The sequence below is a fragment of the Pyrgilauda ruficollis genome, unplaced genomic scaffold (genome assembly GCF_017590135.1).
Source record: "Pyrgilauda ruficollis isolate IOZ18807 unplaced genomic scaffold, ASM1759013v1 scaffold87, whole genome shotgun sequence".
Classification (NCBI taxonomy): domain Eukaryota; kingdom Metazoa; phylum Chordata; class Aves; order Passeriformes; family Passeridae; genus Pyrgilauda; species Pyrgilauda ruficollis.
This window is the reverse complement of record NW_024530710.1, coordinates 1,105,351-1,118,940: the sequence shown is the minus strand read 5'-3', so window position 1 is coordinate 1,118,940 and position 13,590 is coordinate 1,105,351. Positions and strand designations below refer to the sequence as shown.

General features: G+C 38.8%; 1 protein-coding gene across 7 annotated transcripts in view; it reads left to right on the top strand.

Moving 5' to 3' along the window:
* Positions 1 to 13,590, top strand: part of CYRIB (CYFIP related Rac1 interactor B) — a 74,722-nt gene that overhangs the window by 49,005 nt on the left and 12,127 nt on the right. For 4 of the 7 annotated variants that reach the window (XM_041488087.1, XM_041488093.1, XM_041488090.1 and 1 more), the window contains one exon: positions 8,584 to 8,666. In XM_041488087.1, coding sequence (XP_041344021.1) covers positions 8,594 to 8,666 — 73 coding nt within the window. In that variant the 5' untranslated portion in view covers positions 8,584 to 8,593. Of the gene's footprint in view, positions 1 to 7,509; positions 7,593 to 8,583; positions 8,667 to 13,590 lie in introns of all 7 variants that reach the window. The other 3 variants (XM_041488094.1, XM_041488092.1, XM_041488095.1) reach the window with 2 other exon arrangements.

The following is a 13,590-nucleotide window of genomic DNA, read 5'->3' as shown; positions in this document are numbered from 1 at the left end:
GGCGCTGGGAGATGCAGCGGTGGGGCAGCGCCCTCTGCTGGGGAATCGCGGCGCTGCAGGCGGCTCCAGCCCTAGAGGGGAAAAGCAGAGCGGGAATTTCCCTCCAGTGGAAATGTCCCTGAACTGAATGGAAAAGGTGGGTTTTCCCGATGGCTGCGATGTAATGGAATTAAAAAGAGCGTTTTGCAGAATTAAGTTAAAGCATGTTGTGTTCTTTTGAAAAAGGAGGGCGTAATTAATTATTTTTTAACCCCAGGTTCATGCTTGGAAAAATTGCGCAGTTACTTGTTGAAGAGTAATCAGAGCAGATTTGTGGAACATAGTCTCTGCCTTATTCAATACAAGTTCTGTTTTAAAAACAAGCGTAATTCTTCCAGACAAACTGGGTTTATTCCAGACTTGTGTGAGCATGCTTAGTTATTTTATTGTAGCCCCTGTCAAAAACGTTATTCAGTGTCAGCTGTGCCACTAGAATGTTCCCAAATTAACAAGGCTCTAAGACTACTTCTAAAGAAACTGTGGATTCTTCAGTGCCTTTCCCTTGATTTCCTCTAAGAGGAAAAATAGACTGAATAAACACTCCTCTGACCGTACTTTACAATTCTGGTTTTGAGGAATGTGAGTCTATTCACTAGTCTGTTTTCCCTGGCAGACCTCCATCCTCCTGATATGACAAGTTTTGCATTCAGTTTTGTTCTAAACGAGACTTTATTGATGATGTGTGATCTCAAAAAAAAACCCGAAAAAACCAAAAGCCAAAACAACTTCAGCTAAAACAGGTTATTGTATCAAAGTCAGTTTAGCCAAATGAATCGACGTCAGAGGCAGCTTCAAACAGCTTTTCAGTAGTCTGTATAGTCTGAATACTTACTTTTCTGTACAAAAACCTTTCCTATCTGACTGTATCATTTGTTTTTCCACTTTTCAGATAAGATACTACTGATTGAAGCCTAAATAATTCAGTGATATAGGCTGTTTTAGGGGGTTTGGAGGGGGATTTTTGGCCTGCATGTATTTTACTCTTCTTGTGGTTGGTTTCAGTCCCTGGTTTGTGGCCACTGGGTGTCAGCAGTGCAGAGCCGTGTGCAGGTCTGGGCGTGGGTTTAGACTGGGCGTCTGTCCCAAAAGTGTCTGTAAAAACTGCTAAAATCTTAATGCTTGCTTGAAAAGCTTGTCCATCAATGAAGGAAAACTGCATATTTTGTGCAGAACTGGGGGTGGCTCTGGCACTTCACTCATGTGTTTGATTCAGCAGATTTACACACGTGACACAATTTGAGCTGTTACCTTAGTATTAGTGATGTTATTAGAGCTATGATGAATCCTGAATACGAAACCAGCTTAACAAAATATAACTTGCTTCAAGCTAATGGCACCAAGCTTTGCCTTCCTAAATCTAATGGTGATAATGAGTGATAGCTACAATTTTTTTTTTAATATTGACTCTAATTATTTATTTTCTCATATGTATGATATTACTTTGTATTTTGTATCATGGCAGATATTTATTACTTTAAAAAAACCACTAAAATCAATAGTTGAAATTAGAATGTGTCAGAAGGCATCTCTGTTGCTTTAGCACTATTCAGAAGAGAAATAAATATGCATTAGTCTAGGAAAAACGCATTTGTATCCGGGGAGAATGTTGCAGCCATCAGAAAAGAACGATTCCTGCAGTGCATTTTTCCAGCCTGTTTCCATCTCTGCAGCAGTCTCTAGCATTTCAGGTTGAGGGCAGAAATGTTGTCCCTGGCTGTGAAGCTTTGCTGCTTCATTGGCAGGGAAAGCCACCCGGGCTCCCATAGGCTGCCAGGCTGTGATGCCGTGTGTTGCTAAGGGCTGCCTTGCATTCAGCTGATGTGGGCAGGCACCTATCCGCTGCCACATTGCTTTTTGCCTTTTTTTTTTTTTTCCCTTCTCCCTGTTCATGGCTAGATACTGCTCAATAAGCCTTGAAACAGGCTGATAGGATTATCCTTCTAGAAAAACAGTGTAGGGAGACACCCAGTAAGTGTTTTGTTTGTGTAGTAACACTGCAAGTGTTATAACATTTCACTATAATGCTAGATTTCTAATGCTATGCATGTTTTTTACTTACTATTTTGCCAAAAATAGCTCTGAATTGGAGGTTTATGCCACACTTACGTGGCCAAATGAAAATTTAAAACTCAAATCCATGGACCAAAATCTTTGTTGTCTCATTAGATGTGCTTTCCATATAGTGTTGTGCTTAATTATATATGAGGTTTTCAGGGAGTACAGTTTTCATACTGTGGATTTTAGTATTGGGAGTAGCCTATACATGTCCAAAAGGTAAGCTGATGTTTTCTTAAAGCAGAGTTTCTTCAGGGATCACAAACAAATTTTTTTATCTATTTATTTAATTGTATTTTTAAACTAGTTTGAAAGCACATTTTTGTTGCAATAGAACAAAACACCAGTAGAAAATATCACTTATGAACACCTTTGTAATGTTTTACCTGTAATGAGACTAAGTTGTCCAGCTGCTCACCAGTTGCAAGCAACATATTTGTTAATGCAGTTTTTCTTCCAGGTGTGAGAGGGAAAATTTCTTTGGTGCTCAGATGAATTTACTTGCATTGCGCATTTCTATTACATTTCCCCTGGGCTTAGCCTGGGGGCTGGGGGGCACTGAAATGTGTTGGGGATGTTTTCCACAGGAAGGGCATGCGTGCAAGGCTTGTTTTGAAAATATGCCTTTGCTTTCCGCTTGTCTGATCAGGGCTCTACACGCAGCATCATACAGCCCCATAAGGCTGTAATGGGCCAAATCATCCTAATCCAATGTGGCATTCCGTATGTCTTCCTCTGCAAGTAGGTCAAGTTTAAGCCATGTTCCTGGCTTGTGCTCCCATTTCCCATAACCTGCTCCACGTGGCTCAAGTGTTGTGCTGGAGTGCAGAGCATGCCAGCAGGGATTCTGAGCATCCTCACAGGGACAGTCAGTTTTTGGACAGAAACTAGTGTTTTCATTCTGCTCTGGTCTCATGATGTTGCTTTTGTGGCAGGAGAAAACTTCAGTGGCTTAAATGTGTACTTTTACTGAGTCTTAGGCTGTTAGTTTACCTAATGAACTGCCTCTGGACACTGCACTATAAATTTTTTAAATCAGTAATACCTCTGGGAGAGAAATTGGCTTCCAGGTTTTGAAGTGTACTGTATTCTGAATGAGAATACCAAATAAAATTGGATAGAGGTTGATGCTCTGAAGCTGTGGAAAAACAAATAGGTAGTACTATTTTTACTAGTAGTAAAAAGTGTACTTCAGACTGGATGTGTGAATATTTTGTTGTTAGTGATTGCAATATGCAGAATTCCTCTTGGTAAGGATTACAGCTTCAGTGTGCATTTTTTTCATTTGTGCTGGAAGAGCTGTGGTTGAAAAGGTGGTTTAGCACCCACAGGGGTCATCTCCAGTCAGTGCTCTAAATCAACTCTTCGGGTCCAAAACAAACCCCAGGTACAGGACAAAATCAACAGAAGGGCTTGCTGTTGGCTTTGGTCTTCATACAGGCTTAAGTCTCTCTTGAGCTGGAGCTGATCAGTGTGGCAGTGTGCTCAAGAAGGGTGCAGTAAGTGCTGGGAGATGTTCTTCACTAGTCAGTGGAAGCCCAGTATCAGGTTCCCAACTGGAATCACATCTGACCTAGTAATTTTACTTAATCAGATGAAGTTGTGGACTTGAAAGGAAACTATAAGAGAGCTTGGTAAATTAATTCTGGCTGGGCATGCCCACTATGTAGTTAATTATCCAAGGTAATTCAGAGAACTACCAAAATCTTCCTGCTGGTGATGCTTTTACAGGGCATCAAATAGCAGAAGAGGTCACTGAAGCTAAATGTTAATAGTTGGATTTGTAGGCTGCTTCTCATGCTATCTGCAGATTGTCATCCTCTTTAGTATTAGATCCAGTAGAGCTCTAATCTTTCATGTGTTCAGCTCTTTCATGTGTTTTGGGCCCAGAAAAATTGCATATGATAGGCCATCTTGAACAAGAGTCTCTAGTAAATTTTTTTTTTTTTAATCTGTCAGGGGTCTGATGCGTCTTTGAGCTAGGTTGCTTTACTCTAGATTGATCTAGGTATTCTGCTGACACAGCACTTGCTCAGAAAGGTCAAATTTAATTTTCCTCTCTGCAGTGTTCCCTCAGAGTACAGCAGGTCAGCTCTGCCTGCTGCTCAACTATGCCTTCTGAAGGAAAATAATATACAAAAGTGAAGGGCTATCTAACCTTAGCTGTGGCATATTGACCTGCAGCTGCTTCCATGAATCTGGGAAGTTCCACAGAGGGCACCATGGCCTTGTTTCTAAAAGGTCATTTCAGAGCTCAAGAAGGGCTTGCTTAGCTTTGCCAGAAGAGTAGATTCTGACCTTTTGGCTCTTGCATTCATTACCTGGAATGCTAAGCTGAGAGAAAGCATCCTCCAAAAAAGTGCTTGAGAAATTACATCTTCTCTAATCTATATCTATATCTACCTAAATATCTACCTAAAATAAGTTTTCAAGCTCTTCGTAGCTTAAAGTCATTTTGGATTGCAGCTGGGAGAAATGGTTGTTTTTACAGTTCTTAAAACACAGGAGGTTTTCCACTTTTAAGGATGCTTGAGATCCTTGAGTAAATGTTATGGTGCATCTTTATTCAAGTTTCAGTAATACTGGGTTTGTCCAGTTTCAGCTAGATTTCCAAGCACTCCATAAAACCTGAATATACAGTGACTGTTTTGCTGCTAAGAAAGCAAATGTGATTGCACATCTTTTGTGCAAAACTCTGATGTGACTAAAATTTATCAAGATTTTTTTCTGTACAATGAGCACGCAAAGGGAGAAGTTTGTTGGGAACTTCATTATGAAAAGGTGTTCAAGCAGCTTTGTGTTCATGTAAATTGAAATACATTCCTACAGCACATCTTGTCATCTTGCTGCTTGAATAAATAGTTGAATTAATCTATTATCATCAATTTCTCTCCTTTGCCCAGGGAACTCTTCACTGAACTGTTACTTTTAGATCAGTTGCATCTTCTCCTTGAATATTGCACTGACCATTCAATTGTGCCAAAACTTGTATTATGCTTCTCTCTTTGTTAAACCTAACTCCTGGAAAATAAACCATATATTCTTCCTGGCAAACTTTCCTGAGGGATGAAGATATTTGTATTGCAAAACCGAGTCCCCAACTCCCTACTGGTATTAGGAGGTGGTAGGTGCTCGGTGAAACAATCTGTTCTGCAGTGCCTCCATGCTCTTCTGTGAACTTAGCTTCAAAATATTTCAACCCTATAAGCATGCCCCTACTCTGACCTTCACAAGTAATGTTATCCAATATTTAAGCCACATGCATGAGTCTGTAAACTCTTTGGAGTCTGGTTAATATCAAGAAAAAGGCAAAACCTACACAGAGGCATTTTTTTGAGATATGGAGAATATTTTGTTGGAGGAGGGGATGGTGCAGCTGAAACACAGCAGTAATTGCAGGTATAGGAGTTCTCTTTAGGCCATTATCACTATTCACTGCCACATGTTTGTTGCTTGATGTTACTGTTGGAATTGAAATATGTAATATGCTGTTCTGAGATTGAGGTTTGGTTTTTAAATCTGAGTCTGTAAACTGGGTCACCATTATGCGGCTTCTACTTCTGTTTTTTTTATTGGCCCTGTTGAAAATATTTGTTTAAGGATGCCTCTGTCTGCTCCCCAACAAGAAGAACATTCATAATCTGGAAAACCCTGAAATACAAAGTGGCTTATTTAGTCCTGTGTTACAGAACACGCTTGAGAGATATGGAAAAGTGATTTCTCTGCTTTCTACTGTTGTGTGTTTGCACATCATTGGTGCACTTGTAGCTTTAAAAGAGTTTGCCATGCTATGGGATAGGAGGTCCTGGAGTAGCTGCCTCTTTGAAGAATTATGTGTTAATGGATTAGTTTTTAAGAAGAGTCTCTCAGCTGGACACCCTAATTTAAAAATTCCCTGACTTAATAGGCGCTTCTCACAGTCTGAGAAGTGTGATCTGAATTTGTAGGAAATAAGTTTAAGTTATTAGTAAGCAGGTCTTGCATTTCCTTGAGTTTCAAGGAGAAGGTTGAACATGGGAAAAAGCCAGCTCACACCTCCTGGTGACACGCTGCTAACCCATGGTCACCTGGGTTGCACTCCAAGTCACAGTGCTAAAAGTCTAGATTCTTAACAGTCATTTGGTCATTCTGTAGAAGTTGTTAGAGCAAAGACTTGGGTTATTTTCAGAAATTTGGGATTAATTGCCCCTTCCTTCTCAAGCTTTGGTTGCTGAATCTTGCAGATCCCAGAAAATAAATTGTATGCTGTTCTTAGTTTGACCAAGAAATTCTCTCAGCACAGGTTCTGAAAATTTGTTTTGCCAAACATTTAGTTTTGAGTTCACATTGTTTCAGTTTCCTTGACTCCTAATAAAGTAATGATTCTTGGTGTCATGCTATCTTACCTCCAGGTGAACATGATTCTTCAGTAAAAGTAAAAATCAGGAAAAATAGAGCATATACTTGTTTGTTGGTATAGTTAAACTAATTTGAAAATTGATTTTTAAAATATTTTGTCCTTGAATTCAAATGTTAGATTGGTCATGGCTTATTCTTAAATAATTTGAGATTTTTGGGTGTGTCTTGCTTGTCTTGCAGCAGCGCTCTAGTGAGCTCTTGGCATTTCAGAGCAATAGTTAGTAGGTATATTTTCAGCCTCTGTAAAATATGGCTTACAGAGGGATGGGGAGGATTAATGAAAAGGCTGCTTTGTTATGAAATGCAGTTTTCATACTCCAACTGCAGGTATTGATTTCTGAAACTTGTGGTAACATTTGAAACTGTTTTGATAATTTATCTGATCTCAACTAATCTAACAACTATTTAATTTTTCTTCCACTTTTCATTTCTTTTAGCTGGGATGTGACATCAAACATAAGAAGAACTGTTGAAACTTGATTTTTCTCCTGGTTTTGGAAAAGTCCAGTTTTTGTTTTGCTTGTGACTCTGTGATTTAATGGGGAAACTGTTCATTGGCCACAGATGACTACTACTGAGAGGCTTTCTGAAATCTGTTTTAGATTACAGCGAGGTAGTAAAAAAGTGCTGTGATGACACCACGTCCATTTGAGGTTCCTTTTTGTCCTAAACAATAATGGGTTTGTTTGGCACTGAGTGCTGCAGTTACACAAAATAATATCTCGGTCATCACAAGTCACGTGTTCTTTATATGTATTAAATAGAATGAAAAAGAGCCAGTAATTCACATCTTTATTTTCGTCAAAGATTATAACTTTTCCAGTTTTTCAACAATCACTGCTCTCTAAGAAGAAGGGGCACGGAAATGCACTGTACAGTGCACAGGTTCTGCTCCCCACCTGAAGTGAATCCAGAGTGCAAAACACAATGGGAGCCCTGCTCCAGTGAGACCCAGGCGTGTACTTAAAATAGGAAATGGTTATTGGAACTAAATTATTTTGCCATTTTTATTTTTAGGTTTGCTGGCATGGGTAATCTCATTAAGGTGCTAACCAGGGACATAGACCACAATGCAGCACATTTTTTCTTGGATTTTGAAAGTAAGTCTCTCAGCCCTTCACAGCTGGTGCATTTCAAATGGTAACAGTAGGGTTGCTTATACCTGCTGCAGTGAAGGCCAGGGGACTCAATTGCAAAGTTGGAATTGGAAAGAGTTGCATGTGGTTTTTCTGTTATTTTTTTTCCCCATTTTCCCCCTCTTCAGTAGTAGCCAAGCCACCATCATGCTGCTGTGTAAATTTTCTTTCCATGTGCTTAGTCATTTTGGGTCTTTGTGGTCAGTGATGTCCATCCATCTGCCTGCAAATCAAGTAATCATGAAATGAGAAATTCTGTCAGTATGCCATAGTAATCTGTGCTGAGCAGTTGTCCACTGTAATCCTCTCGTGAGTGCTAAATCATTCCTGATCCTGCTTTGGTCATTCATCGTGCAGTTAATGTGGTTTTTTTTTTTTACATCCGAAAGTCTGAAGTGAAACTGTTTGAGTTTCGCAGATGTTTTAAGCACCTTGTGTAAAAGGTCTGTGGCATATCTCTGTTAGCATTTTCTGCACACTGAAATGATGTATCATGATGTGGTTTTCTATGATGGCCTTCTGACACAATTATAAGGGCTGACAAAATTAAAGCTCTTTCTTTCTGCTGTCCCATCAGGTTAAAATCTAGCATGGCTAATGCTTTCAAATCTGGTACTTGGCCCTCAAGGCAGTACTCCTGCTCAGGACACTGGTGCTAGGGTGTACTGGGACAGAACAGTCCCTGGCAAAGGCTTTGGTTGGATTCTGCCCCTGTCCCAGAGGGGCAGCTGTGAGGATGTTGGTGACACGGTCACTTCTTACAGGAAAGCTGCACTGCTGGGGTCACCAGCTGTGCCTCCTCGAGGTGGGGATGTTCCTTCACCCAGCCTGAAGGACGGGTTCGTACCTGATGGAGCTCTCTGGTCTTCTTTTCCCACTGCTTCAATCAACTACATTTGGGCTGTTCTTTCTTATAAAAAGAAAATTTTCTTTTCTCTCATTCTTGTCTTGGCAGGTACCTTAACATGGGGAACCTTCTAAAAGTTTTGACATGCACAGACCTTGAGCAGGGGCCAAATTTTTTCCTTGATTTTGAAAGTGAGAAGATGATTTTATATATCTATTATTCTTTGCCTGCAGTAGACTGCATTTGTCTTGTACTAAATGTATGTTTTCATTTTGCCATCCTTCTAACTGCTTTGCATGCCTGAGCTATGGATAATTGTTCAGCGAACTTTGGTCAAAAGCAATAACCTGTTCTAAAATATCTTCAGGTCCTAAAATAGAAAATCTTTATTTCAGAAAGGGCTTTCAAATTACATTTACTGTTGAAACCTGATTTGGTTCTTGTTTTTTAAATCAAAATTCTGCCTACTTTTAATCAACATGTTAAGAATAGTTGTAATTATTAGAAGACTTACTGAAGTTGCAACTGACTTACTCCAATTTGTGAGTTTTGTCCCATGCTCCTTAAAGGAAGAACTGAAAATGAAACCTGATTCTCATCACTTCCAATGTGACTTAATAATGCTTCATAGACGGACTGGCTCACAACAGCTATTCATAGCTCCAGCACCACCATGTTAAAGGTTATATATGTGAACCTTACTGGAAGTGGCACTGAAATTTAACCTCATGCCTTCTTAAAAGGGAGTCTCAACATGTACAGGGATGAAATTGATTTTGAAAAGAAGAGACATGTAGCTTGTCTGATCAATGCCAGGTGTTCTAGAAGGTTCACATATGTCAGTATTTCTGCTTTTGGTTTTTGTTGCATGATACAGTATAGCCTAAGAATGGCAGGTAAGTGTTGCTGGCTTCTGCTATGCATGTTTAGTTACTTTCTTTTGGGATGTGCTGTTTCTTTAGCCAGCTGTACATCAGCAAGCATAAAATAAGAAGATTAATGTTCAAGTACATTTTGACCATGTAATAGAATACAATGGAATAGTGTAATAAAAAAACTGATGAGGTATATGATATGGATAATTTGAGGTGCATTAAATCTTTTTTCCCCTGAATTGTTTTTCAGTTGTTTGGTGAATCAGTAGCAGTTTTCTATATTAGTTATAATATGAAAGCAAATGCTTGAAGAAATATGGTTTTGCTTCAGTGACGTTTAAAGTTACAACTTCTCTAAACTCTTACCCTGTTGTGTTGATTTTTTATCACTTGTCTCTTCTGAATATATTGTTATTGGAAAACGCTAGCCATACAAATTATTCATAAAGGGAAGATTATCAAGGGCTGTGTTCAAAAATCAGAAAGCAAAATTCGTCTAAAACCAATTCTTGCGTATTGTCATATTAGGTAAAATCTGTTGAAGTGGGAGAACTCATGTATGAGGCCATTGGAGTTGTGAAGCTCCAGCTTAATCTGCAAATACTGAAAATTTAATTGGAGTAAATGAAATGTACATTAGCTGGATAGAAGAGGCATAGTTCTTAAATAAATTGCAATAAAAAATGCTCCTTTTTTTCTTGCTAAATACAGGTTTTTTAGCTGTCAGTTTTGTTTTTAAATGCATGTTTTGAGCATGAACAGGATTTGGCATGAGAGTAAGCAGGTTGCTGACATGAAATGCTTTCATATGCAGTCAAATTAGGTGATTTATATTATGGCTGAATTGTTAGACTGTTCTTTGTTCATTTTGGACCCTGTTCTGCATTTGTTTCTGCTGCTATACTGTGTATCCATGCTTCTTTCTCCTCTGTTTCAGATAGCTTGCCTTGACAGGATCTTGGCTTTGACACAGCCAAGATCTTTCTTCAAGACTTGGCACTTAATCTTGTGATACTTAATGTTGTGGTTTTGTGTGGAAGGACAAGTAAGCTCTGTATTAAAAACAAATTTGCCAATTCTGTGTTACGCCTGACTCAATAACAGGCAGTTTGAAGACTTTTGTTCTTAAATCCATTTATGTGAGCAGGCTCCATTGTTTCTTACATAGGACCTTAAAGAACTAAAACCTAATGTTTACAAAGCTTTGTAGTGCTAGAAACTTCAAATTTTAGACTTCTAACCATTAGGGTTCCCCCAGATGTTTATCTTGGTGCTTGATGCCAGTGATTGGTGTGACTGTAAAAAATATGATGAGCTGTAGGTTTTTCCTTGCCTCTGCACTGGTTAAACTTAGGCTTTCTTTGGTCATTCACCTTACCTGTTTGATACAAATAGTTCTCCTGAGTATTCTTTTAAAGTCTGTGCAGTGCCATTAGAACATAAGCAAAGTGCACAGGTCAATATTGTTTACATAAAACAGCCACCTGAAATGTGGGAAACTTACAGCTCAACTTTTAAATTGGTGTCTTTACTGTCACAGTTGCAAATCTTTTCCAAATTTACTGATTTGAATAGTAGCTAAAATACAGTGTACTTTGAGATGCTGATATCAAGCTAGTGCTGACAGTATCCTGCATTATCTCCAGAGGACTTGGCCAGGTTTCAGAGGAGCCACAGAGACAGCATTCTCCATAGTAATGCCAACAGAGATTAATAAATTATTTCATCTCCAGCAGTCTGGCATTATTTTCCCCTTGTTTGTGAGTTTTGTCCCAGACAGTTTCAGATGACTTGATGTGTTCTTCCCTGGGAAAAATCTCAGCTTAAATAGTTTGCTGTGCAGTGTAAACTTTTAACCCCAAATTTCTCTCTCTACTAGTTCTGTCGGCTAGCAAATATTATTTTAATAGTCGCTAAATGTGTGTGTTCCCCGCATGCAAATGTTGTCTCACTCTTGTAGTATTTAGTTCACATAACAGCGTTCGTATATTGTTTCAAGTCTCCTCTTCTGTCTCTAACACATTACTGTGTGAGCATTCTGAACTCTAAGTGTATATTGCATCTAGTGCAGTAACATTCTAATTAAACACAAGTTAATTTAAAGACGAACTCCCATTTACTTGCAGAGCCTCAGTCTTTTCTTACTATTGCATTAAAAATAGTAAAGTTGCCCTGATAACCAGGACTCAGCTCCTGTGGCCACAGTATCAAACCTCAGAACATCTGAGTGAGCTGTGATGTGCCTACTGGGTTTGTTCTTTCTATGGAAAGCATTGCTGATAAAGGCACAGCCTTGTTGTAACCTTGTAGCAGGAACTTATATGGACAGGGGAGAAGGGAAATCCATGAAATTGTACATTTCCTTCATCCTTCTGTTTGGATGCCTGGCACTGCTGGCTGCTTTTTCTTAGCTGCCAAGAGTAACTCCAGAAGTGCAACTCCCTTTCCTGCTCTGTGCACCTCACCATGGGGATGAGGAGTTCCACAATTAGTGATTCTCAAGTGATGGTCCTGTAGCTTGAGCCCTCAGGTACCTGCTGAGGGCTGCTAGTCCCATAGTGTGGGAATGCTGCCTCCATCTGTTCAAGATGGTAACAGTGCTTAGGAAAAGGGACCTCTCCCTCTTTCTTCCCTGTGATGGGCTTTCAGACAACAATGCCCTGAGCAGCACTGGGAAGTAAATCAACCAATTTTGTTCTGGGTCAGCCAGCATTAGGCCCTGAAGATCTTTCATGTCATGCCTCTTCACCCTATTCTAATAACACCTTAAATATTTTGTGAAGGGATTATAAAATCATTTAAATTTGCTTTTTAAATTTGACCTCTCTTTTAGAGATGGCAGAGGAAATGTTACGGATGTTTTTTATTGGAGAGGGCTAAGTTGACAAAAAATTAAATATATACCAAAAGAAATAACTCTCTACCTACTTGAGTTTCAAATAGATTGATGTTTAGAAGTTTGTAATAATCAAAACAAACAATTAAAAAATCCCACCACCCCGACAAATTAAATATCAACCATTGGTTTAAGTTTCCTGGAACATTTTAAGAAAATGAAATACAGTGATTGGCTGTTTACATCCTGCACTAAGAGAGGTGATGATGATGTTGATTTGCCTAGCCAGTGAAGACCACTAAATTTGTATCTGGGAGATGATTTTCATTTCTAAATGTGGAGTGTCTTAGTGCTTCAGCTGTTCTGCTTCTTGGTGGGTTTTGAAATGAGGAGCAGGAGTTCTTTTGGGCCTTTCTGCTCTGCCCCTCCCAGTCTTGAAAAATGAACTCTCCTTACTGCACAGGGTAAAGAAAAAAATGGCATGAAAAATTAAATAGTCAGGAGATGTTCTCAGTGTGAGACGATCCAAGTGACAAGTCTTGATTGCATTATTTAACAGCACAATCTGGAATGCTACAGAGCTTCAAGTCTTAGTCTGTATTTCACTGTAACATTTCATGTTCGTGCATGAACTGCTGCCAGTCAGCTGGTGCTTCCCTGTCTGCTCTTTTCCCTCATTTTTTGTCTTCATTTCTTACAGCAGTCTTCAGCAGCTTTCAAAATTATGTGACCTTTGTGATGATCTGAAAAGCACTGGCCACTTTTACTCGATGCCTAATCAATGTGGTGCTCTTTTATTTATTTATTTTAAAAGGAGTGACCAGGTTCTTTTTAACCTGTGCTAATTCTTGATGTTTCTCAAAATACCAGTTAAACTGTTGCAAGGTCTATATATAGGCATATTTGCTAATAATGTCCACTCTTTATGCATTAAACTATGCATTAAAATAAGAGGTATCATGCAAAAAATACAGCAAAATCCAGACAGGCAATGTATGTGAAATTTATTTTCTCCTAATACAAGCTTTGTTTTCTCTTGTGTTTTTCTAGTGTGTAACACTAAGATACTGTGGGAGTTTTATTTCGAATGTAAAGATGTACCTAACTTCCATGGGAAGTTGTACATATGGATCATGGAAAAAGCACATCTAAAAAGACATTTTCCAGACTCTTCAAACTGCACAAAGTCATGAGGATATATTGTCCTTAAAGAGTTTCTGTCTGTCCCTATAAAAATTATCTATTGTTAATACTCTCGTTTTTTGGCATTGGAAATAATGGACTAAAATACAATTATATTTATTCCATAATGTATTTTGCCCATGTTAACAGAAGTGGATTTTTTTTTTACAAGAGCTTTAGTAACTAACAATTTATTATTTTTAAAATATGAATTTAAAAGGA